The sequence below is a fragment of the Tremella mesenterica genome (genome assembly GCF_000271645.1).
Source record: "Tremella mesenterica DSM 1558 unplaced genomic scaffold TREMEscaffold_2, whole genome shotgun sequence".
NCBI lineage: Eukaryota > Fungi > Basidiomycota > Tremellomycetes > Tremellales > Tremellaceae > Tremella > Tremella mesenterica.
The window spans coordinates 430,641-455,291 of record NW_006711226.1 but is presented as its reverse complement, the minus strand read 5'-3'; the positions used below and the strand labels follow the sequence as shown (position 1 = coordinate 455,291).

At 47.3% G+C, this 24,651-nt stretch overlaps 7 protein-coding genes across 7 annotated transcripts; 5 read left to right on the top strand and 2 right to left on the bottom strand.

Moving 5' to 3' along the window:
* Nucleotides 1–55: 55 nt before the first annotated feature.
* On the top strand, nucleotides 56–1,716 carry TREMEDRAFT_60014 (uncharacterized protein; the record flags this gene model as incomplete). The annotated part of the gene is made up of 9 exons (XM_007002623.1): nucleotides 56–100; nucleotides 161–243; nucleotides 360–411; nucleotides 463–603; nucleotides 696–775; nucleotides 839–929; nucleotides 1,057–1,320; nucleotides 1,367–1,539; nucleotides 1,587–1,716. 9 exons carry the CDS (start codon nucleotides 56–58, stop codon nucleotides 1,714–1,716), a joined length of 1,059 nt encoding a protein of 352 aa, XP_007002685.1.
* Nucleotides 1,717–1,921: 205 nt separating this feature from the next.
* On the top strand, nucleotides 1,922–5,777 carry TREMEDRAFT_42554 (uncharacterized protein). Its single transcript, XM_007002462.1, has 8 exons — nucleotides 1,922–2,152; nucleotides 2,286–2,761; nucleotides 3,016–3,741; nucleotides 3,895–4,044; nucleotides 4,156–4,313; nucleotides 4,464–4,725; nucleotides 4,887–5,282; nucleotides 5,531–5,777. Exons 1-8 carry the CDS (start codon nucleotides 2,128–2,130, stop codon nucleotides 5,660–5,662), a joined length of 2,325 nt encoding a protein of 774 aa, XP_007002524.1. The 5' UTR covers nucleotides 1,922–2,127; the 3' UTR covers nucleotides 5,663–5,777.
* A 711-nt stretch (nucleotides 5,778–6,488) lies between these two features.
* Nucleotides 6,489–9,652, top strand: TREMEDRAFT_60012 (uncharacterized protein; the record flags this gene model as incomplete). Its single annotated transcript, XM_007002622.1, has 4 exons — nucleotides 6,489–6,581; nucleotides 7,342–7,441; nucleotides 7,902–8,037; nucleotides 8,245–9,652. 4 exons carry the CDS (start codon nucleotides 6,489–6,491, stop codon nucleotides 9,650–9,652), a joined length of 1,737 nt encoding a protein of 578 aa, XP_007002684.1.
* Nucleotides 9,653–10,628: 976 nt separating this feature from the next.
* Nucleotides 10,629–12,137, bottom strand: TREMEDRAFT_16901 (uncharacterized protein; the record flags this gene model as incomplete). The annotated part of the gene is made up of 5 exons (XM_007002178.1): nucleotides 10,629–10,741; nucleotides 10,835–10,990; nucleotides 11,145–11,426; nucleotides 11,587–11,833; nucleotides 12,030–12,137. Coding segments are annotated over 5 exons (906 nt in total), but the record flags the coding sequence as incomplete, so codon positions are not given.
* Nucleotides 12,138–12,524: 387 nt separating this feature from the next.
* Nucleotides 12,525–14,904, top strand: TREMEDRAFT_67548 (uncharacterized protein; the record flags this gene model as incomplete). Its single annotated transcript, XM_007002904.1, has 11 exons — nucleotides 12,525–12,644; nucleotides 12,790–12,840; nucleotides 12,891–12,954; nucleotides 13,066–13,210; nucleotides 13,350–13,486; nucleotides 13,556–13,607; nucleotides 13,656–13,808; nucleotides 13,852–13,940; nucleotides 13,987–14,143; nucleotides 14,234–14,690; nucleotides 14,794–14,904. 11 exons carry the CDS (start codon nucleotides 12,525–12,527, stop codon nucleotides 14,902–14,904), a joined length of 1,536 nt encoding a protein of 511 aa, XP_007002966.1.
* A 1,431-nt stretch (nucleotides 14,905–16,335) lies between these two features.
* On the top strand, nucleotides 16,336–18,328 carry TREMEDRAFT_60009 (uncharacterized protein; the record flags this gene model as incomplete). Its single annotated transcript, XM_007002621.1, has 2 exons — nucleotides 16,336–16,657; nucleotides 16,818–18,328. 2 exons carry the CDS (start codon nucleotides 16,336–16,338, stop codon nucleotides 18,326–18,328), a joined length of 1,833 nt encoding a protein of 610 aa, XP_007002683.1.
* Nucleotides 18,329–18,829: 501 nt separating this feature from the next.
* On the bottom strand, nucleotides 18,830–23,644 carry TREMEDRAFT_28108 (uncharacterized protein; the record flags this gene model as incomplete). The annotated part of the gene is made up of 9 exons (XM_007002361.1): nucleotides 18,830–18,868; nucleotides 18,982–19,067; nucleotides 19,257–19,469; nucleotides 19,512–22,539; nucleotides 22,587–22,673; nucleotides 22,740–23,012; nucleotides 23,052–23,163; nucleotides 23,213–23,332; nucleotides 23,424–23,644. The coding sequence occupies 9 exons, from the start codon at nucleotides 23,642–23,644 to the stop codon at nucleotides 18,830–18,832; spliced, it is 4,179 nt and encodes a 1,392-aa protein (XP_007002423.1).
* Between the last annotated feature and the right edge of the window lie 1,007 nt (nucleotides 23,645–24,651).

The window sequence follows — 24,651 nt, the reverse complement described above, 5'->3', positions numbered from 1 at the left end:
ACAACGATGACTACTGGCTTGCAACATACAGTATCAGTACCACATTCCACTCATCATGGACATTGCTCGTAAGACTTTTGAGCTGAACAATGATATCAGAGTGAGTCGGTGTCCCTTGCAGGACAGTTTCATCACTGCAACTCCCAGTGCTCACACCTAGCCCCTCGATCCTTCTGATCGGTTGTTTGCCTACTCTCGAGAAGAAGAACGTGCCCTTGAAGATAGTGCACCTTGGAAGTCAGAGTGAGTGCCAGTCTTTAATCCTATGCAACCCACAACTTCTAGTCGTTGAGGTGTTTTTCACTCGATAAGCATCATGATGGCAAGAGACATGCTCGAATCCTTGCTGATATCCTCAGCCCGAATTACTTCCACACAGTCAAGATATCCGCCACTGCCTTGATCAAAATGGTATGTCTCCTCTCCTTTAGCTACGTAAGCGATAAAATAGCTCATAAGCAGGTGATTCACGCTCGTTCTGGTGGCATTTACGAGATCATGGGTGTTATGTATGGCAAAGTGCGAGATCACACATTTTGGATCATGGACGCTGCTGCTCTTCCCGTGCAGGGGACGGAGACAAGGGTCAATGCGGGAAATGAAGTGAGTTTGAAGATGCTCTATTCTATTGTGCTACTGTAAAATGCTATCGTATCGAAGGGGGAAGGTTGTTAAGACGAAGGCTGACGAGAAAGGCTTTTGAATATATGGTGCAATACCAAACTTCAAACTCACAAGTCGGAAAGGACGAGATGTTAAGAGGATGGTATCATTCGTGAGTCCGCTAGCACATCCCTACTGAGTGATTTGGTTATGTGGTCAATGCTGACTGTTTCAGACATCCGGGATATGGTTGTTGGTTATCAGGAATCGACGTTAGTACTCAAAGTACAAATCAACAATTTAATGATCCTTATCTTGCCGTTGTGGTGAGTCCATTTCCATGCCATCCCCCTTTCTCTTATATCCTGTACGGCTTGGGTGGTCATATACCAGATCAATATCTACCATCGGCAGTAAATGAGGGCGCAAAGGAGAGCTACGCTGAGTTTCCAGATAGACCCCAACAGGACTGTCTCAGCGGGCAAAGTCGAAATTGGAGCCTTTCGCACATATCCAGAAGGCTATCAACCACCCTCAACCTCCAGCTCAGAGTATCAATCCATCCCCATGGACAAGATTGAAGATTTTGGAGTTCACGCAAATTCATATTATCCCCTAAAAGTAGAAATCTACAAGTCAGCATTGGATGAGCAATTATTAGAGTTGCTATGGAACAAGTATTGGGTGGCTACCCTAAGTCAATCTTTGCTTTTTTCCGTAAGTTCCCTCGGAAATATTTGACATCGTACTGAATTGATCAAAGAATCGACCATACGCAACCTCACAAGTCATAGATTTGGATCTTAAACTTCAATCATGTTGTCGAACATTATTAGATAAAGCAGCTCGTTTAGCATTGAAAGAGGATGATCAGAAAAGTGATATAAGAAGACTGGAAGATATTGAAACGCCTTTGAACAAGGCTCGGAAAGATGGGTGCGTAGAATTCTGCGCTTGACGAGGGGACAAGTACTGATGGGCAGGTTGAGAATCGCTACAGAGGCGCAAAACGGAATGATCGCTCAAGTGATAAAAGACAAGTTGTTCAACACGCCTCTTACGCATGCTTTGAGTGTTGAGGAAGCCATGGACGCTGTGAGAGGGGTCATGTAATCATGTAGCAGATGTAAGATTGTCAATGTATACAGAGATGTACAAATCGTACATGACAATGGACAACATGGTTGTAGCGTGCCAGTTCCGGATGAGATCGGAGTGTCGTCGATTTCTGATTGCAAGTGAAACGATCCCCACTTTCATCAATACGAGCAATGCCGTCTCCTCTTTTCATTCAAGTCGTACACCACACAAGTACAATCCACAACACCATAGAGAGCTCGAAAACGACCGAGTCATTGACAGCCCAGTCGTGATCGAAACGCGAACCGAGCTCTAACTTACACCTCCATCCATCATCAACCTTTCTTTACCTCTGCTTTGGCGCTTTGGGTCCTTTACGACCGAAACCTACTCTTGACACCTCGAAATCATCTTGACATTTCACCCAGCTACGACAGATACATCATGCAAGGGATACGGGGTTTTGAACGTTGGTCTCTTCTTTTCATTCTCTATCACTCTTCACTCCATCTCTTCCGTACTTGGTCATACTGCTCAGAATAGCCATCACCGGCCATCGAATTGTGAATGGTCTACTGTGCAACTTACATCCTGACGCACAGCTTATCTCCGTGAACGTAAACTCATCCAATCCGCCCCTCTCTCCAGTCTCTCACATACAAGACTAGGGATAGACGCATCTCTTTACCTCCGTAATCTTCTCTCAGACCCTACCGCCCGTGAACCATTAGTAGCATCTACAGGTGGACTCCCTCTCGCTCTCACAGCAAGGGTCGAAAATGATCTTCGAACACTTGAAAGACTTAACATCAGACCTGTCTTCGTATTTGCCGGTTTACCAACTTGTACTCGTGCACCTCCCAAAGGTTTAGATCCGGGACAAGAGAGAGATAGAGCTGTGAAAGCTGAAGCTTGGGGATATTATGAGAATGGGGAAGTTGAAAGAGCTGTTTTGGCTTTGAGTCAAGTTAGAGGAGGTGCTTGGACGGATGCTAGGGATGTTGCAAGGTTGATTATGAGAACTTTTAAACATAGACAGGTGGAATATGTTGTGGCTCCTTACTTGCAGTTTGCCCAGGTGAGTTGAGTTTTGTCCAATCGTTTCCATATCACCTCTACTTTACCTGAATCTCCTTTCATAGGGCAATTAGCCTTATAAACAGTTCTCCATGAGGTTTCCTTTCTTCCTTATTGACTAGCTGGATCGTACATTTATCAAGCCACTGCTGCTCAGACGTTACATGGTTCGTGTCTCTAAAGAAAACCTGGACAAGGCGTTTACAATTTGCGGCATGGAGGGAGCGTATAGAATTGGAGTGTCACTGACACCAGCTCACATACCTATTGCAACATCAAAAAGGATACATTCACGCCATATACTCTTCCACCGAATGTCTCCTATGGCCCATCGACAAACTCATCATATCCATAGATCTTTCACAATCCACTTTCACATTCCTCGAAAAACCTCGTATCCTCTCCGACCTCGCCCTGAACGAAGATCAATTCCTAGATCTTGGTCTTTTGGCAGGTTGTGCACTCACCCGTACTTTCCCACCCGCTTCACAAGACTTTACTATGCGTTCAATCGTCGATCTTGTTCGTCATTGGAAATCAGGTGTTGCAGCTTGTCAAGCTTGGCGTGCTGATCCAAGCGTCAAAACTCAATCTTATGGGGATGTCTTTATGCGTGCGAGATTAGCAGTGAAATATTCTTTGATTCTCACGACTGAAGGAGCATGTGTCCCACTTCCTCTGGCTGTACCACCCGTTCAAGCCGCTATCTCGCCGGCGGACGTACCAGGTGATTTGGATGAGATTTTCAGTATGAGATTACCGGATGAATTGTATTGTCATATATGTCGAGGATTGGTGAGTCCTCAAGTCGTTGGATGGTTGAGTGGTGGACAATTGGCGGAAAATCAACCTTTGGCGGATTCAGCAGAATATAGGAGGTTTATCAAGGATGTTATTACCGAAGGAGCAACCTCTCCTAGGTGTACAACTTTGGCTCTGTTAGCTGATGGTTTACATCCTCAATGGAAAACACGAAGAGTTGTGGGTTTTTCTTTTCCCACATACCATTATCCAACCCCATCCTGCCAATCTCCTTCCTGTGGAGAAGGCCGAGATAAGACTTGGCCAAAGGGAGACGATTCGTATCTCTTTGGTCGAAGAGGACATGAGTCTTGAAGTAGGGACTGATGACAGACCGCTCAATACTACTTCGACGTCGTACAGATTCCTCCTGCCGGTCATTTCATACCTTTCTCAGACAAAGTAACTCAAAGTCTTGTGGACAAATGCTCAAATTGGATCGTACCAGCTGGGATCGTGGAGAATGAGCTGCGGCGACAATCTGTGAGTGTGGATCTTTCTTGTCGTTCTTACTCGGACACTTGTGACAATTATTCATCTGTCGCTGGAGTGGTATGGCATTCTGAGAGAGGAGACACATATTGACATTCACAGTCTTCAACCATTGATCTCAAACTGTGTGTCGGCGCTTTGGCGACTGATGAGCTGGCTGCATTGACTCGACGCGGTAAGAATGAAAAGAGTCATCGACCATTGGACAAGAAAGACGAAGTCGTGGCGAATGTCATTTGGCGTTTGTTGGATGCCCGAGGGTCAGTATATTCTCTTCTCTCCAACGCCTTTTCTTGATACTTTTAACCCACATCCTTGGTCTTCTTCCCTCCTCTGGCTGATACCTATCGGCCTCATTTTTGTCTTCTAATGCTGTGGCACCTGAAAACGATGGTAGACTGATTCCATAGATTCATAGCGGCCAACCATACCCTATCCATCATGGGCAAAGCCCTTCACGCGGCTTGTACCCATTCTCACATTAATGATCGATTCCAAGAAGCTACCTATCTCGTTCTTGAGCTAATTCGAGCTGGCGTTGTTCATGGTGGTCCTTGGGGTGGACCGAATGGAGATATTTTGTCCGGTGGTCCTAGCATCGGGTCAGAAGAAGAACAACGTAGCATGTTATTGATCATGCGTTGTTTGAGTGTTTTGCAACTTAATTTCAGGGTAAAGTTCTTCTCTTACCCATCCACCCTCTCTTCCACTCCCGTCCACAATCTATCTTTCCATCCTAGTTCCGGATAAACCTCCTGTTACCTCAAATAACTCACATTTTCCACTCCATCACACATGTTGTCCGTATCCAACAAAATTAAGCTAAACATCAGCCACAACAATGGTCAGGTCCACTCTCACGTGAATTACTGGTATTCAATTCTTTCGTCAGAGCTCTATCTAAATCCCTTCGTCATCTACTCGAAGCTCTTCAAGTTCATATTCTCCTTTCCGGTGACGCAAGACGTAACAGAGAAGATCAATTAGATCTAATGATTTCCGTTCCGTTCCAAACTGAACCCAACACTGGATTTGGTATTTTGGCAAAAACATATTTGGACGCGACTATCATTTACTTTGGGGATACTATCACTTTGGAAAGTGTGGAGAAAGACTCGGCTGGTGTGAAGACTGCGAAGAAGGAAGCTTTGAGTTTTGTTGAACAGAGCTTTTCGGGAGTTAAAGGACCTGTTCAGGAAGTTGAGAGGGGTTTCAGGTTTTGGGATGCTGTGGGTTATTTCTTTCCACCTTTGACTTGCACACATCACTCCCCCCCCCCCCTCCCTTCCTTGTTTTCATATCCATACAGACTTCCCGCTCACACACTCACTACTCACCCTCTCGCTCATCCATTCAGTCAGTGTCTTGCCGGACCACCATGGTCCCTCAAGTTAAACCTCTCTCTTCTTTAGACTGAATGTGTGACTTTAGATCCATTTCACATGAAAGGCGGTATGGGAACTTCGACTGATATCAGATAATGGTCGCCATCAGAACTTTGGCAAAAGAACAAGGCCCATCTCCATCCCTCACATCAACCATCATCTCCCCTGCAAACGTGGAAGAGTTCGAACGTGCTGATCGATGGTTGAAACCGATGCGACCTTGATGAGTTCTTAGGGAGTGAGGGGTAACGCTCTTAATCATGATCATGGGGATTTGAAGGATTTGTGAGGGACGGAATCGAGAGAAAAAACGTCTTCACGATGCATGGCATGATTCTGATGGGGCATACGTACAAAGGGCCCACTATCAGCCCTCTGACAATTGAGGCGTCCCATCGGTCATCTGTCCTTTCCAAGTCGTCGGAGATCGACATCCGAGGTCCGACCCGCAATCCCCTAAAATCCCCTTTGGGAAGCGGTTCCTGGTCCACGGCCGCGGCTAGCGAATTCTATACAACCGGTGATCCCGGTGATCCGGTAAAATGATGGGGTGACTGCGAGAATGGGAGGCGCTCCACTCCGTGTATACAGTACAGTAGAGTACGAGTACAGTAAGGTACATACGTACATCTCACTACTCCGTGCATACGTGTATTCACGTCGTACATGTGTATTCAGGACCCAGGACCTAGGAGCATGGGAGCAAGGAGCAAGGAGCAAGGAAATTTGCGTAGTACTCTACGGATCTACGGGTCATTGTTCGGATCAGACATTCTGACCGAAATTGCACCGAGAAGTCGCTATTCTGGAATTGAGCGTTACCACAACAGGACAACATGGTGGTAAGGAGATGAAACAGGGAAGAAAGAAGTAGATGAATTAATCCTTCAGGGTGAAAGAACCAGGGGTATGGTAACCAGTGACCAGTAAACTCGTCCTGATCATTTTGATCACTTGACCCTTGGCTTCATTGACCCTCTTTTATCGATCAAACATTTCATCTACAACTACAATACTTCAAGTTGGTGGGTTTTACATTTACAAGACAAAATGGACATGACGGAGGTTTCAAGTATTGAGTTTGATTATGTTGAACGTCGTGCATGCTCATGGACAGCACTGGGTGCACTGGAACATGGAAGAGTAAGTTAACATGCGACATGCGACATGCAACACTAAACACGAAACATCTTTGTCCGTTAATACCGCGTAGGTCATCTTGAATTTCTACTTACCCTTCCTTCCCTAACCTCGGGCCTGGGGCCTAGATGCTTCGGAATATCATTCTCAAGTAGACCTTGTCTCACTTATTTCCCGATCCCATAACCCAACCTCCCTCATATCGAATGGGTCCATGGCCGAGAGGTTAGCCATCCTAGAGTGGGAAAACACCGAATCGGGGAATGGTCTCAAAAGAATTTCCCGCCTTGGTTTGTCACCGTCACCTCTTCTTCTCTTCCTCGCTTTTCAGCTTACCAAATCCAGTTTTCACACTTTGCTTCCGGTAAGCCAGTCAATCCTTTTCGGAAAGTTTTCCAGGACCATGCCGTCATTCGTATCCCGACCTAATCCGGGCCGATGTCAGGGAATAAGACAAGAGGAAGAGAAAGAAGAAAGAAGAAGAAAAACGGTCAAAAGCGATAGCCTATAGTTTACTTGGTAAAACCATCTAGTTCTAGATTGTGAATTATGATATTCACTTGCACTTGCCTATTTCTCGTCATTATTCCTTCTTCCAGATCGTAACAACCTCATCCAGCATCGACACTTCGTCATTTCATCTTTCGCTCTTTCGACCAATTTGGTAGATTTCCCGTTAGTTCGACAGTAGTGGTACAGTGATCAGTCGATAGTTGGACAACCGGCATACGGCTTTTGAAAATTAACGCGATAACGAGCGTAGTTTGTCACAAGACCTTTTGAGAAAATTACTATTGAAGTTGATTCCGGTCTCTTCTGGCTTAGGTCGAAGATCGAAGACCAAGGTCTTGGAAAAGTTCTTAGTCAGAGAAGAGTGGTCGTGTGATCAAGTTTCGACATCGATTAGTTTGGTTTCGTCATCGTCATCGGCCTTAGGATCATAGGTTCAAAAGTTCAGTCAACGATCCACGCGGTCCGACTATCTAGGTAAAGTCTTCAAGTGGGATAGTTGTCTATTCAACTCTTCAACTATTTGTGTATAATACCCAACTTCAGTGGCTTTCAAAATCGTTTCTTTCACCTTGGATCCGTCCCTTCTTCTTTACTCTATAATCCTTTCGCTCAACGTATCGTCCCCTGTCAATTCGCAAGTCGTCAAGATTACTGGAAATTGCTTTCCATCGAGAGATCATTTCAATTGGCGAGAGACACCATAGTGTCTTCTTCCATCCCTCATCATGTCAACACACACTACCCCTTCCTCAGGCCAGACATCAAGGAGCAATCTCGATTCATCGTTCACCTCCCACCATGACACCTCAGGACATTCAACGGATACCCCCATCTCCGCTGATTCGGCCAACCGTCCATTCAGTCCTTTCACCCCACGTCAATTGTTCCCTATTGCCACTCCTAGGAGAAATAGATGTCCTATGGCTTGTACCCATTGTCGTCGTCGGTGAGTCAACGTTTCCACTCACATCATCCTCTTGTATCTCCCAGTAACTTCCTAATCCCTAGTCAACTACCTTTTACCTCCTACCCCTCTAGACCCCTCTCCCTCCGCTCTATATACCCTCGGCGTCGACGGGGTGACGGTACCATGACGAGGATGAGGTGATCAGCCAAGGGGAGGAATCTCTTAAGAACAAAGCTGACTTTCCAGAAAAATCAAATGTCAAGGTGGCCAACCCCGCTGCGACGCCTGCGTCCGTCGAGGTGGAACATGCATCTACGCAAGTGTACCCAAAGATGATAGTCCCGAAACTCGAGAGAAAAATTCAGCAGCTCGATTAGCTAGACAAGCTCGAAAATCCAGAACACAACCTTCCACACCTAATCCATCGACTCAACACAATTCTCCAATTTCCCTCTCAACAACTTCTTTCCGTGAGACTCACTTACCCGATACACCATTCCAAGGACCATTCAATTCTTTCGACATTGGTCTCGCTACTGTATCTTCTAACTCTACTTCGAATTCTGGTTTTTCCACACCTTTCGATTCCCCTCGCTCTGTCGCTCCACCGAGTCTACCTATGTTTTCAGGAAGATCGGATTATCCATCTTTGTCAAACAATCCAATTGTTTCCAATGTCGGTTTTTCAGGATCATCTCCATTATCCGGAATACAAGGATCAGGTTTGTTGGATCAAAATCGTTCAAGAACATTCATGGCTAGAATGCATGGGCATAGAAAAAACCTTTCTTGTCCTCCACCTACTTTATTATGGGCTAGACCTACCCCTGGACCATTATCAACTCCTCAACCTGAAAATTCAACAATAATACCTCCTGGTCAATTCTTACCTGTTCCTTCATATTCGTCTCTCACCGATAATCATATCAACCGTCAACAATATATTCAACATCAAATGACTTCTCATCAATCTACATCTGAATGGTCCAATTCTCTTCCATACTTGAACATGTCTTCATTTAATTTATCACATAATAATCCAAACGACATGGTATCACTTCAACAAGAATCAGAAACATTCGAAATGAATCATCTCACTCTCGGCCCTGCCATTCATTCAATGTCGAATGAAGGAATTTCAAATAGAGAATTCAACATGGAAAGAAGTTATACTCCTACTCAAACATCTTCTTATCATTCAGATTCTCATCAAGGTCATCTTACACCTATTTCCATACCAGATAGATCACAAACTGATACACCTTATCATACCCCAATCGAACAAACTCCTTATTTCCCTACTTCCGAAGGGGGAGGTTGGTATGACCCAGATACTTCGTTTCAATCTCAACCTTTTACTTCACAAAATCATTTGAACCCTCACCAAACACATGCTTCAAACTTTACGATGAGACAAGACAATCATATGATTCCCCAAGTTGATCAAGGTCATATGAGTGCTCCTGAAACTCCTGCGTTATCTACACCTACTTCAACTTCCAATTCGGGTTCGTATCTTGACGAAAATAATGTTTTGGAATGGGGAATGAGACATGGGAACAAAGGTTTGGGTATACAAGTTCCTACTTGGAATCAAAGGGAGGTGCAGATGGATGAATTCAGGTATAATGGGTATCCTCACGCTTCTGTGTGATGGGGGTGGGGGAATGTTGGTCACGATTCAAGTGAACAGAACTCATGTCAATTGAGAGACATGAGTGACAAGGGTTGGAAATCGGGTCAGTGGGAGGCGGTGTGAGAGAGTGACAAGGGTCAGAAGTCAGGTCAGTGGGAGGCGGTGTGAGTGGGGCAGGTATCTGGAAGTGTGGACGGAGTTGGAAATGATATAATCGAGCCAAAACATATAATCAGGGTGGAGCACAGAATAATGATGACTTTAGAAACATCAGTCGAACATTAGAATTATTTTGCATCTTTTGGCATCTTCATTAGACACACAAGTATATGCATGGTTCATTGCTTACTACCTCCAACCTTTCAGTCATATGACGACTATCTGCCTTACTTTAATCCCATCCGTGTACCGTCTATCGCACGTTTTCAGTCACTGGCCAAGTTGTGAAGAAACTTCAGAATACAAACCGCTCACACAATTGATTTCTCTCAGTGAGAAACCTCTCTCATCATGTCTCTCGTCGATATAAGACGCATGGGAGGACTGCAGAGGAGAACATTGACAGTGAACAATAGGTATTTTACGACAGTAAGTCACTGATCACTTTATCATGAGTGAAGCTCATAAAATGCAATGAGTGCATATACATATCTACTCGTCTGTCATTACCCATGGTTATGCTTATCACTTTTCGTCGTGTTCGTCTAGAGCTTACGCAGAGCTGGGATAACCAATAAAGTCATCGGAAGGATCAAAGCTGGATGTCAGCGGATTGACTACTCACTTTCTGTGTCATCTGCAGGAGTTTAAGACCATCCATGATACCAGTAAAATAGCTGTTGTGATTGATCTCATCTGACATTTCGGGGCAAATAGGCCACACTTGCGACGAACGGAATATGAAAAGCAAGATCAAGTGACACGAGTGTCTGGATGTTGGAAAGTTCAAAAATGAGGCAAAGTGACGAGAAAGAATATAGACCGAGAATGGACTAACCAAACTATCCATCCTCCCGAATATCTCCAACACAGTAGCCACCACTTCGAAACATAATTCTTCCTCTCCTTCTTGTCCCCCACCAGCCCCTGCACCCTGCGTGCTACCTGCTAACATCTCCTTCCTCACCTCTCTTACCAACTCTTGCACACTGTCCCTCCCAGCTCCTCCTGATCCTCCTTCACGCTTACGTCCCGTCCCACTTCCCACACTGACGGGCCCAGTACTCAAAGGTACCGTCTGACCGAATGGCCATACAGAGAATTCGGCGAGGATGTCGTCACATCGGGCAAAAGCGGCTTCCCGGGCGTCGTATGATAGACGTTGAAGGGCGTTTTCAAGAACTGAAGATGCGTAGGCTGTTCAGTCAGTCTTCCCTCCCAGTAGGTACAACAAAGTGATATTTCGGAGGTCCCGAACAAAATGCATCACGTCGTCACGATATATTGAGAAGGTAAGAGAGACAGGGGTGGAGGAGTAAGATGAAGAGACATAAGGAGAGTTCTGACCCACCCGCACAAACCAACGCCACTGCTCGCATGTATCGATACTTTACCTCTTCCTTGTGTAACGCCTGAGGAGGGACAGCCGTCGTTCGAGCAGTCAACAAAGCTAAAGTTCGTCGCAACACATCTTCCTTTGCGTTCATGTCGGCAATCGGATGAGTGGCCATGTCAAATAATAAAAAGTTCCGCTTTTCTGTCCTCAACACGCCTTTATCCACTAACCCTTTGGCGAGGCGTTCACGAACTTGTTTCAGTTGATAACCTATTTTCATCACGTTCCATGTTTCACCTGATACATCAGCGTTTGTTAAATCATAGAAGTTATCACAACATAGTCGCGTTGGTTCAACCGCTGTTGGCAAGAGAGTAAGAAAGAAAGAGTAAGATGCTTCGCGGGCTTCTTTGGGAGCGGGAGGGCAGAGGGGCAGACTAATGGACTGGCGACTCACCACTCATCAAATCCACCCAGGCTCCAGCTCCATACTTTTCACTACTCTTCATCATCTTCAAAGCCTCATCTAGGATCGTTTCTCCAGTTTGTCGATCGTCAATGACCTCTATGAGCCTGTCGGCCAAGGCGAGTCTCCGACGAGAAGGGTCACGAACCATGGCGATACGTCTGCGCAGAGCGAGTTCTATAAGTATGCAACCTCTCAGAGCGTAAGATATGTTGTCATTCCAGAAACTAAGGTATCCCTAGATGTATGAGCACATCTCCCCATTCTCTTGTCAATTCGGACAGTATGAGGGTATACCTCTTCAAGAGGTTTAGTTCCGCATTCCATGTCACAGATCACGGACTCGCGCAGCTCCCCTGTAACGGGCTCAAGGAGCGACGTGGGTGATAAAGATGTATAAGTTAGAGAGAGTTAAAAATAAAAAGTAGACTTACGGCTTTATCTTTAAGACCCAAGAGAAGAACCTCTTCCATTAATGTCAACCTAGGCATAGTCTGCGCCTCTCCTCCATCTTGAAAATCCCTCGGGTCATAAGCCACTTTCCCTCTGCCTTCTATAGCACCACCGCCCCCGTCTCCCCCTGCTGAAGAAGTGGGAACGTTATTCCCAGGTCTTTTAGGTGCGGAAGAGGAAGAAGGTAAAGGTGAGGGTGAGAGACGACCTCCAGAGGAAGAAGGTATAGCAGGAGAGTTGCCGGCGCCACGGCGCCGGGTCAAGCCTTCTCCAGACATTAAAAGTGGTTTTTTTGAATGATAGAAAGCTTGTGAAGTAGGAGATGATGTGAGGGGTCTATGAGGTGATACGTTCAGGGAAGAAGAGACATGAGGGGGGTTAGGTATATGAGGTTTAAGTGTAGTGAGTGGGGCTTGTAGCAAGTCGGAACAAATTGGCTGGCTCGGGCGCGTGCATAGCATCCACCCAAAGTCATTATGCCGATAACGCCGAGGGATGTGGCAGACCATGACCTCCTTCACTCCTGTCCGCTCATGGCCGCTGAAATGATGTCCACAAACGACATCATACAACCACTGGGCTCTGGGGTGGATAGGGTAACAAAGCGCAAGAACAGGCAGGATGAGTAATCTGTAAGCTAATCACTATACCTCTAATGTAGCCGGCTGATGTAATAGATATGTCACAGAGGTCAGCTTCGTGTCTTTCCCGGACAAGCCCAACTGAGCAACTGACCCATAGCCCGCAACGAATGGCAAGGTCGTGGTGGAGACAACAGCAGGTGACATAGAGGTGAGTTTGCTTCTACATCCCTTATGATATTGTGACAACCTGACATATAGATAGAGCTATGGGGAAGAGAATGTCCTAAAGCAGTCCGAAACTTCATAGCTCTGTCTATGGAAGGTGAGCTTGTATCCATCTGCCACCTCATATATTTAGTTCTCACATGACGGGCTAAATCCTGATTCAACTATGGTTATACGGAACACTTGTCAAGGATGAGCTGATACAAAGGATACTATGATGGTGTCATCTTCCATCGGCTGGTACCTGGGTTCATCATTCAGACCGGGGATCCTACTGGCACTGGGACTGGCGGAGATAGCTTCTACGGCGAGCCATTCGCGGATGAGATTCATGGGAGGTTGAAATTCAATCGGTATGCCATCCTGCCCTTTGCTGCTTATCTTGTACTCGAACAGCATTCTTTGTGTCCTTCTGGCAGCTCGAAGGCTTGCGGACAAGATTCTGGCGGAGCGAACAAGACAACGGGGTGATGCTGGTCGACTAATGAACAGACGGGGTTTGGTAGGCATGGCCAATCGAAGTCAACGGAACACCAACACTTCACAATGGTTCATTACACTCGACAAAGCCGAAGAGCTCACAGGGAGACATACCATGTTTGGGCAGGTCATGGGGAACACGATCTACAGTCGGTCTCTTCTTTCTCAATCATACAAGCCACCCTTCCCCTCCAAGAGGCTTATGAGCTGATTTTCAGATGTGGTAGATATGGGGCAGCTGGAAATCGATGCGGAGGAACGACCACTACAGTATGTTCTCCATCTACTCTCAGGATAAGTGCAGTCACTGAATCTCAGTCCTCCTCGGATAAAGACGATCAGGATAATCGAAAATCCCTTCCCCGATATCGTTCCCCGTATCACTGCTGCCGAACGTCGGGCTCAGCAACAAGCCCGTCTGGACGCAAAGAGGGATCTAGAGCAACGAGAGAAAAGGGCAAAAGCGAAAAAGTGAGCAATACATGTTCCAATTAAGATTTGTAGCTGATTGCAGGAACACCGGACTGTTGTCGTTTGGAGAGGCGGAAGAAATCCCCGAGGAAGCCATCACAGTCAAGAAAAAAGGAATTACACGTACAGACTGTCAGCTCAATTGTCCGGTAGCTCTCACCCATCAGCTGATTCTCAGTGGTGGACCCTGCCGACGTGCCGAAGAAACCAGTCGAGTCGTATGTCGAACTTCCGGAATCACTGAAGGGTCTGGCAAATGGAAAGAAAGAAGAGCGGAAAGCTGTGGATCTCAAGGCTATTAGAGCGAAGCATGAGAAAGAGAAGATGGGTGATGAGTAAGTCTTACTGGTACTCTCCTGTCATCTAAACCAGTGACAGTCCGCTAGGGTATTCGTGAAGAGCTGTGTTCTCCGCTGACGACACAGAATCGCGCGACAGGCAGAGATCAGACGGATGGAAGACTCTCTACGAGCGCTCAAGAAACGCCAAGGCAATGATTCTGATTCTGATTCTGATTCCTCCACCCGACGAAAGAGAAGAAAAGGCCCGAGCTATCTAGAACAAGAACTGTCAAAGTATGCTGCCGGAAGAGGTAGAGCCGCTGCTCGAAGCGCGAACAAACGAGGACGGAGAGACGAGGAAGAGGACTTATTATTGCAGTTAGGTGAATTCACCAAGCGCGTTGCGGCCATGGGTGAGGAATCCCCCCGGGAAGAAGCCCCGGAGGAGCCTCAAGCAGACAAGAGTCAAGAGGAAGGAGAGATGATCACCGGCGATACGGAAGGTTTGGAGACTGATGACGATGTCGGCTGGATGAAACACCAGCTGAAGTTCATAGTAGATGAGAAGGAGTTGACGCGGCGGGCAGAGGATGAGTATGCTGTGAGTGGCGTTTGGTTCTCTGCGTACCAATTCTCGATTACTACCACTTCAACAATACTATCGCTTATAGTCTGGAATTGGAACAGAGCTGATGCTTTTTCAGGTGATCGACCCCAGGGCGAAGGCAAGACAGCTCGCGCAGGAGCATTCAAAGGAGAAGGAAGGACAACGAAGAGGTACACGGACAGTGGCAGACGTGGGAAGACGGAAATAAAAGAATGGAAATGGAAAGCCCAGGTGTTCATCGTTGGGCCTCTGTGAAGGGGAAAGGTGAATCTACAATTGGTAGCGCCCCGTTTGTAAGGACAGGAACCGGGAGTCGAAGATGGTGATACTGAAACTACCCTGATGCCCTGGGTGTGATCGAAAGAGCTGAGCGGGTGCGTTGTCTGCCACTACTGGAGCAAGATTAATGTCTTTTCGCCATCTATCCAAAGACGCGTCGCCGCGCGACGGTTGTAGTGCGTTGGGCAAGGACATGGGATGGGATAGGATAGATAAAATGGTGTAAGCATCTAAAGTAGGCATAACGAGAAGAAACCACCCGCGAGCCGCGGATCGCGGAAACGCTTGATTTGGTAAAGACGCGCGCCTTTCACCCGGCTAACCGCACCGCGCGCGAGGGAGTGGTTTGACGCGCAGGATGAATAGCTCGTATTTTGACTAGCGTTGTGGATGTGGAGAATGACAACTTGCAGTCGCGCAGGGGAACAGATGCACGATACATGCGAGTATAGTAGCAACAGGAGGAGTGAGGGTGGTGAGGAGCAAGGTTATAGCAGAAGGGTAAGTTAGGCGAGGAGTGCGCCAATGTGCGGGGTTTCGGGTTAAATTCAAGGCACCGCGGGAACTTGAAAATCCCCCGCTTCCGCTTTTTCCCGCAATTCTCTCTTTACTTGTACTCCCCTTCCTCCTCTTCATCACCTTCCTCCCTCATCCTTACCCCCGCCTACGCTACCCCCTACTGCGCAAGCCCTGAGGGATGACGATGCTCCATGGAAATGGTATCGGGTAAGAGCGTGTTCTTCCCTGAGAGAAAAAGAATCCAACAATTTCCACGTCCGCGTTCCGGGTGACGGTGACAATTTTGGAGGAGTTGAATCTTTCAAACTGTCTGCCGAGAACGCGACATGACCGAACCTTTCCAAACTGGGCTAACTACCCGTTCATAGTTCCAGACGTAACGGATGACTTCCTAAGGGGCCGAGCAAATGTCGCCTGCAAAAAAAAGGAGGAAAGAGTAGACTTACCCGACTAAGATTTTTCCAATTCATACTCTGATTGATATATATTAACCCCATTCCCCTTTGAACCTTTCTATCACACAGACTTGGTCTCCTTTTCTAGTCGTCTTTAATCCTCAAACATCTCTCAACCTCTCTCACCTCTCCGACTTATTCTTCAAAACCGCCTCAAACAACTATCTATCTCATCTAACCAAAATATCATCTTAATCGATTTTTAGTGTACTAGCTAGTCTAGCATCTTCACACGGCAGCGCCTAAACTTCTTTCTTTTCTTTTTTATTATTATTCCTCGACTTTCGTCAATAAATATAATTTGTTCTATTCAACCGAAAATGACAACTCTTCCCACACCTCCTATCACTCCTCATACAAGACCAAGGACCAGTAGTCGGTACAACATGTCCATGATCGATCGAATCACTTTGCCCTCTGAACCCCCTACTCCTGTTTCTCCTGCCTCTTCCGCCATGCAAGGAAGAAGGGCCGTGACAAGAAGTAGGAGTGGAGTCCTTGTGGAGACTCAGACACCTGGGTCAGCTACCAGTTCGGGATCAGGGGATGGAAGGTCTCATCGTTGGAGAGATCCATCTGGAAGGAGTAGAAGTCGTTCACGTGAGGCTTGGAGCATGCTTGGAGGTTTCATGCAAGGGAAAACCAATGGGCAAACTGAAGAGAGCGAAGATGGTGAGGAGGAGATAATGGACATGGATGAAGATGTTGGTGAGTTATCTTTTGTCACTTTTGACCCTACATCATTCATCCTACAACCCTTTCCTTCGGTTGTGACACACACCCCTCGTCCCACAACTATCATGTTTTCACAAGCAAGCCTGTTCTGCGTGGTGAATCATCGCACGAGGTGTAGAGCGCTGACTCTCAGCACCATTAACTCTCTTTCGTGCGCCTACTCTACCGTCATGTTCCCTTATGGCCGAATTTCGTCGTACTTCAACTGGTCCCCCTCTCCCTCCAGCTTTCTACCCCGGTCAAGCTATTCCCACCATCCTCACTTTCAACTTAGATCGTCGTTCTTCTCTCCCACATTCTCTTCGTCCTCAACTCTCCATGTCACTAGTCGGCACCCTTCACCTAGCTTCCAAAGCCACTCGTACCATCGTCTGCGTTTCAGTTTCATTACAAGAAGGTCTTACACTTTGGGCACGCGATGCCGCTTGTGCACTTCGAAGTGTCACTTCTTCCCCTCCTCCACTTGAAGGTCTTCCAGGTGGAATATACAACCTTCCACTAACCGTTCAAGTCCCAACCACACCACGTTTACCACCAAGTTTCAGAGTTCGAAATGCTGGATTTGGGGTAAGTTACAATCTCGTCGTCAGTCTGACCTGCGATTCGATACCTCCCACTCAAGGACAATCAATAATGAAAAGAGTTGTTTTAGCCGAAACTGCAGTCCCATTCGATATGCTTCCTGAAACTTTACCTACCCCTCCTGTTTATTATCGTCCATCTGCTTTTTACGTCAGAGATTTTCATGGTGACGATGGAGGGATCGTCGGTGTGAAAGGATCCATTCGTCGTCCTAACGCACTTTGGTCTGTTAATATATCAATACCAACAGCAGCTTATAGTCCAAGTGAACAAATCCCAATTAATATCAATTTAACACCACCACAAGAACAACCTACTGGAAAATACGCTGAAAAATATCATATTTTCATTAAAGCAAGTTTAACAAGAAGAGAACATAGTTCAATATCACCACCTTCACCACCACCTTCATCAGTACCTTTACCACAACCAACAAAGAACGCTGCGGGTTTATACCTGATAGGAGAAGAAGAAATATGTTCAAGTTGGGGTTGGGTAGAATCAAATGATATTTCAACTATTCATTTACCAAATTTAATACTTCCTTTAGTTTCTTCAGGTCAATCATGGGAATACGGTTTTTCAACAGTTTTAAACGTAGGAAATCAAAGTTATGTGCAAGATTCAACTAGGAACAATCAAAATTCTAATGGTGTTTCAATAAGTTCAACTTTTCAAATAAACGTCGTAACTGCTTTTTTATCTTTACCATTACATTCGAAAAAATCAAAAATCACAGATTTCATACCTTTTTTACCACCCATGGGTATCTTCACACAACCAGGTTTATCACCTGATAAATTGAAAATGAACGTAATGAAAAGATATTTCTCAGGTACTATAAAAAATCATTCGATATCTATTACAGTTGGGAGTGTCAGTGAACCTAGGGGTGCTATGCAAAGTACTTGTTGGAGTGAATTACAATTGGATAGAACGGAAGATGGTAGGGAAACTGGAACGGGTAGAATGGTAGCTGGTAGAAGTACGACTTCTGAGAACGGTTGGATTTTACCTCCTCCTAGTTATAAAGAAGCTGTGGCTCAACCTCCTTACATCTAGGTTGGGACTCCCTCGATGTCCATCAACACTTGAAGTACGATGTATAATCGATTGGTTGAAGTAGACGGTATCAAGTATCCAGGTTAGTGGAATAGAGCCCGGGGTGGAGTTAAGGATCGGGTTGGAGAGGGGAGGCTTGTGAGTATCGTGACTGGCGATCGTATATCTAGTAAGACAAATCATATAATTTAAGCTTAGAATCATGCGGGGACAATTGTACTTGTACCGTATTCGTATCATACACTCTCTCATCACATCTGGCATTCTTTCATCGGTTAGCATCTATCTCTGGTTTTGCATGTATATTACTGTGTCGGCTTTTGAATATCTGGTCGGTGGTGATCTCACTCTTGCCAATCTGAACAGATACTGCCAGCCTCATCATCAGGCATCAGCGCTATTCAAAAGTGTGTAGTGATGAATACGGCGCGGGACCAAGCACATGAAAACGCTGGATAGCCGGAAACATCCGTAACATGAACATTCATCGTTTGTATAATATCACGCGAGACCGAGACGGATCAATTGACGTACGCCAGTCTACGAGTCAGTCACTTCCTACATCCACATGGTATCAAGTATCTGAGAAGGAGTATAATACGAGACTGACCAAAGTGAGAAGTAGAGAGGAGGAGGGAGGATATCACACTCACGGCCCATACCGTCACATCACCGGTAGCGTTAGTCATGAGTTCTACATGCATCGCCAATGCTCCATTAGCATCTCGTGCCATCATAGCTGGCCATCAGTACTCCATCCTCGCAATCTCCCCTTCATATCATCACACCAACAGTTGGTCATTCTGCTCAAAGTATATCAATTAGAGAAATCTGCGTCGTCCGTTTTAGTGAGATAATCAAGGAGAATGGGACTGAGACTCAAGGGTTTAGGGCAAATCGAGGTAAAGATGGAGAAACAAAAACCCACCTTTCGAAATCTGTAACATCTGCTCAACCGCCTCTTTAGGTACCGTATCATTGTTCAACCCGTCAAACAAGATATTCAACCTTCTCTCTGTATCCTCCACAATCTTCTTCACTTGCGGAGGAACGTTCATCCCTTTGACCCGAACCATCTCAACTGAAAGTACCTCGTAGATCGGTTTGGCTTCGGAAGAAATATGAGTTCTATCTCCCGGAGCTGCACGTTAGAGGCGTCTTTCGAGTAACTATGTGAACTTACGATAAGTGGGTTTCGCCGGGGTTACAGGAGCCGCCGGTGCAGGTGGTACACTTGGAGGTCTAGCAGAAACCACCGAGGATGTTCTACCAGGTGGAGGAGGTCCTGCGATTCTCTGACCGTGACCTGGTGGAGGTCCCGCAGACATTTGTCCCACCGTCGGAGGAGGACGGACAGACTGAGCAAGTGGACTGGCCATACGACCTTGAGGTCCTAATGGCGATAATACCCGTTGAGGTGGTGGACCAGCTAAAGTACCAGGAGGAGGACCTGCTCTCACTCCTGAAGGAGGGGGACGTACTTGTGGCGGTGGGCGTATTTGAGGAGGGCCAGATGGTTGTCGTTGTTGTTGAGCAGCATGAGCTACAGCTTGGGCGGAAGGAGGTCTTGGACCCCCCTTAGGTGGTGGAGGTAAGACACCAGGTTGACCTCGAGGAGGGGGACTGAGAGTCGACATGGGAGGTCCGGACGGCGTTGACAAGGGTGCAGATTCCGACATTGGGAAGGGAGACATGATGGGCGCAGGCTTGCTGGCATCTTTCATAGCACTTTGAGGACGCTTCGGGGGACCTGAAAGACTCGGAGCGTCGTTCCATCCTGGCATATCTCTTCGCTGTGCTGCGGGGAGAGGGGAAGGTGATGGGTTAGTAGTTGGACCGGTAACGCTACCGGCGCGAGGAGGAGGGGCAAGGTTGTTGGAATGTTGAGGAGTAGCGTTATACATCCCACCGGTGGGTACACCATATCCTTGAGGCTGGGGATCATATCCGTTGGCATAAGAAGAAGGTTGGTATCCTGAAGGCGCATACGGACTAGCGTCGGCTGGAGCGTATGTCTGAGGCGCGGGCTGATATCCGAGGGATTGAGATGGAGCATATGCCGCGGATGTTGCTGGAAAAGAGTTTGTGGTTGGGGCCGGAGGAGCCGTGTAAGCTGAAGTAGAATAGGTAGCTTGAGTCGGTGTGGGAGGAACATATGATGGTACACTTGGCACCGGTGCGGTCTGAGTGGCAACGACTGGCTTGACGATTTGAGATGCGGCCGTCAAAGCAGATGGTGCTTCGCTTGCAGCACGTAGTATCCTATCTCGAGCTTTGTCCAGCTCACTCGCAGTTCCTGTACCCTTATAATCCGGTGGTGTCATTTGAACATATCTCGCGGCGAGCTCCACAAGACCCTGATTCACCAGCAGATCTGCGTATTCGTAGTATCGATCATAAAGCGCTGATAGCTTGTACGACCTAGCACCAGCCTCTGCAGTTTCCACATTTTCCGTGGGTCGCATAAGATCTTCATCCACATAGCCACTTCCAACGGCAAAGACCGTGACTTTCTCGATGAATCCATGGAGGGCATGAGCATGAGCTGAATATTTCGTCTTTTCGGACGCTTCTTCCTCTTCATGCAGTTCGTCCACCCAGATGGGAATGAGCTTCTCCAGTCGACGTGCGGCGAGGTAGCAGAAAGTCGCATCCTCTCTAGCAGTCCTGGAGGACGTTTTAGCCTCAGGAGAGTCCGAACCGGCGAGCATCTGCCATCTATATTGCAACCTTTGACCTAGCTGTTCTGCCAGACCAGGAAACTCCGCGTCCTTGGAAAAAGTCGCAATGACAGCAAAAGCCACCTTCCACTCTGTCAAGTCGGCATTTTGCACAATGTCGATCAGATCTTCGGTGATGATAGATTGGAAGATACGAAGGAATGGGACCTTGCCGGTACGCTTGGCGAAATAGGCTTTTTGAGTGGAAGCGAGAAGGTCGGAACCACCACGGACAGCCAGCAGTAGTGCATCGGCATATCGTTCGGTCGCAAGGCAAATGTCGACAGCGGATTGGAAGTCGCCAACGACCAAGGCTTGAGTTACGAGCCTGTCAATGTCACTCTCCCCTGATGGGTAGATTCTGAAAGTGTTCTCTTGAATGGCTTCTGAACGGACCGAAGACGGCCGACTCCCGACCGTCGCTGCGATGGAAGAATCTGGTACATCGGGCTGCCTGTGAGGGATGATGTGGTCAAGAAGAGGATTGCGCAGAACACTCGAAGACATCGAAGAGAAGAAATCGGCAGCTGCCGCCGCAGGTGTCCCTGGCGCATCGTCAGGGAACAGTCCACTTTCCGAGTCCTTCACAGACTCTGCACCTTTGGAGGTGGGCGACGCTACGGATGGTTCCGAAGGGGTTGCCTCTGACTTAGCAGACGCCGGAGGAGTGTCGTCATCGTCCCCTCCATTTTCAGACTCCAGATCCGGCTGAGATATGGAGATAGTCGGTTCCATCTCCCCATTCAAGGCAGGTAGCTTTCCTACGCCGTACTTCTTCATCGCCTCCGCAACTTGTCGTTCCACTTCTTCCTTGGAGAAACCCAACAATTCAAGTAATTCTTGTCTCGACTTCGCCTTGAAAATCGTTCGTAACGTCTTCCAGGCCAAAGCCGCTCCTGGTCGGCTTGCCTGTCTCTCGCAGAACTCTTCTACCTTCTCCTTGTCACCGGTGATTTGACTGAGCGTATCACTGAGATCGATGATCTCCTCCTCTGTGACTATAGTACGCAAATGAACCACCCCACTTTGGTGCTTCCCAGATGCCCCGGGAAGGTTCGATGTGCTCGCGAGAGTACCGCCGAAGCCGAAAGAAGCAGAGACGGGACGTCGAAGCCATTTTGCTGGTTGCTTGAGAGACAAAACGTTGACAGTCTCATCCTCGCGCTCTTGCTTCCCCAACGCCCCGAAGACGTCGTCCGCCGTGACAGCGTCATTCAAATCCTGGGATTGCTGTGAGGAAACTTGGGTCGTTTGAAGGGAATGTATACCGATGTGACCATCGAAGGATGCTGTGGCCAGGAGATCAGGATTACGGGGGCACCAGGCGGTTTGGAACGACCAATCACTGCTGGCGGGTAATTCACCGATGATCTCTCCGGTCTGAGGGTTCCAGCAGAGAGTACGATTATCTTTTCCACAAGAGAGAAGCAAATCGGCATCTTGCTTGCACCATGAGACAGAAAGGACACCTTTGTGATGACCGTTCAGTATCTGGCATATGTCTCAGCTTTCTCAACTCAGGTGTGACGAAAACGTACTCGTTCAGGTGCTCGAGTGTTCCTAAGATCCCATAACATGATGATAGGCGACTCGTCGTCCTCCGAGGCAGTGATTAGTCGAGTGGCCTATACAGTTCAGCAAGACCTCGAGACTGAAAGGTAAGAGCTCACTTGTTCGGGGTGCCAACACACATCACTCATTCCTCGTCTCTTGCCTAACTGAAGACCTGTCATCCCACCAAAAGCTTCTGTACCTTTGGCAGCACCACCGCCGTACTGCAAGCTGACGATCTCCTTACCAGCCTTCACATCCCAGACTGAGGTGAAACCTGAGGAAGAAGATGCAGCAAAAATACGCGCAGTGGTCGTGTTCCACTGCAGCGAGGTGATCTCGTTGAGCTTTGTGGACGGAGGACCAGGAATAACCGGCGCACTCCCTGGGTTATTCAGGTCGTATATGTACAGCTACCACGTCAGCTGCTGCCGTCACTTCTAAACACTCACCTCTGCGTTGACTGATCCAGTCAGAAGAAGGTTCTTCTGGATCGGATTGAAGTCTAAGCCTCTCACGGGCCCTGTATGTCTGTCACTGGAGAAGATTCGGGACTCCTCCGCTCTTCATCTGTCAGTTTGCACGTACTGCTATTTCACAGGGGGCAGCTTACGCGGCAGCGTTCAATATCTTGTGGGGGTCGTAAACGTTCACCTCGCCCGTTTCCATTCCAGCAGCCAAAACTCCTCGGGTGTATTGTGGCAGAGATGAGGACCATGCTAGTCGGTTGAATCTTGCCATGTCAGCGATATTCAATCATCGTGTATCTCTAGGAAAATGAAGGGTGTACGGCACGTCATCAAGAAGAAACGACGAAAGCTCACCGGCTACCAACTGTGATGCTGCCTTGAGGACCGCTTCCTTGACCTCCCAGCTTGATCCCCTGAACATTGCCGAAATCAGGCTGCCATATTTCCAGTTGACTCTCATTACTGAAGCTTTCGTCAAGAGCACCGGCGACTGCTCCTGTAGCTAACAAGGGCGAGGCTGAGGAGGTGAGATCCCAAGCAAAGGTAGCCGTACGGGAGATGTCTTTGAGCTTCATCGCGGAGGAAGCGCAGAAGAGTTGTGAATAGTAGATTGAGTATGTACCGCAGCCAGCTGTACTGATTGGGCTGGCTGTGGACAAGAGATAGGGGGAGAAGAATAGAGAGTTGGGGGGAGGAATGGACACTTGATGACGCTCGTGGAGGGGGACGTGGCAAGGCCGTAAATAGGCTCGCGGCGGCTGTTTGATGGTTTTTCGCGCGCCTACTTAGAAGTAAAAAGTTGAAGATTTCCCTCAGAGTCAGTAACCTACAGTGAATCGACATTTGACAAGTAGTCAAGCACCATGCCAGACCCCTTCTTTCAGTCCGACAAGAAACGTAAACGAACACCTCGTCCCAATTCTACTTCCAGGCCAGGTGGAAACACAAAGTCTAGAGCCAAAACAGCTCCCAGGCGACAAAGACCGAGCTCTGATTCCTCCGAGAGCGATGGAGGCGATTTTGATCTCGACACTGTCGACTTCCGCAAAGGCCGAGACGACGATGCGATTTCTGACGAAGGTTACATAGATGAGAATGAGACCGCGGCTGAGAAAAGGGTACGATTAGCCAAGAATTATCTTTCCAAAGTCAGAACGGAGCTTGAAGCTGGTGAGCATGCTTCTCCACTTAACATACCTAGCTCAGTCGTCCAGCACGAGACGATGATGCGTTCGATGCAGCCGAAATCGACAGAGAAATCATTGCTTCTCGTTTACAAAAAGATGTGGTAAGTGATTTCTTCACACTAGGTCTAGTAACTGATATCAAGGCGGAAACTCAAGGTCGGATACATATGTTTCTTTCTGATCAATTGGGAGAACCTTCTTCGAAATTCATCACCACTCCGTGTCATGTACCCACTTCTGTAGCATTCAACTCCAAGTCATTGTATATATCCACCAAAAGAGGCAGCATCATCCCTATCACACTTTCTACTCTGAAAAGAACAAAATCATGTGGTCGTAGCAAAAGTGATGGACCACAGAATCAAGGACACAAAGGCGAAATTTTATGTTTGGCA

What these genes read in the sequence shown, in the direction of transcription:
- TREMEDRAFT_42554 (XM_007002462.1), top strand. Translation starts at nt 2,128, where the DNA reads ATGCAAGGGATACGGGGTTTTGAAC. An exon ending in CTTACTTGCAGTTTGCCCAG is followed by an intron (nt 2,762 to 3,015) that starts GTGAGTTGAGTT and finishes CACTGACACCAG; the next exon opens with CTCACATACCTATTGCAACA. An exon ending in ATGAGCTGCGGCGACAATCT is followed by an intron (nt 4,045 to 4,155) that starts GTGAGTGTGGAT and finishes TGACATTCACAG; the next exon opens with TCTTCAACCATTGATCTCAA.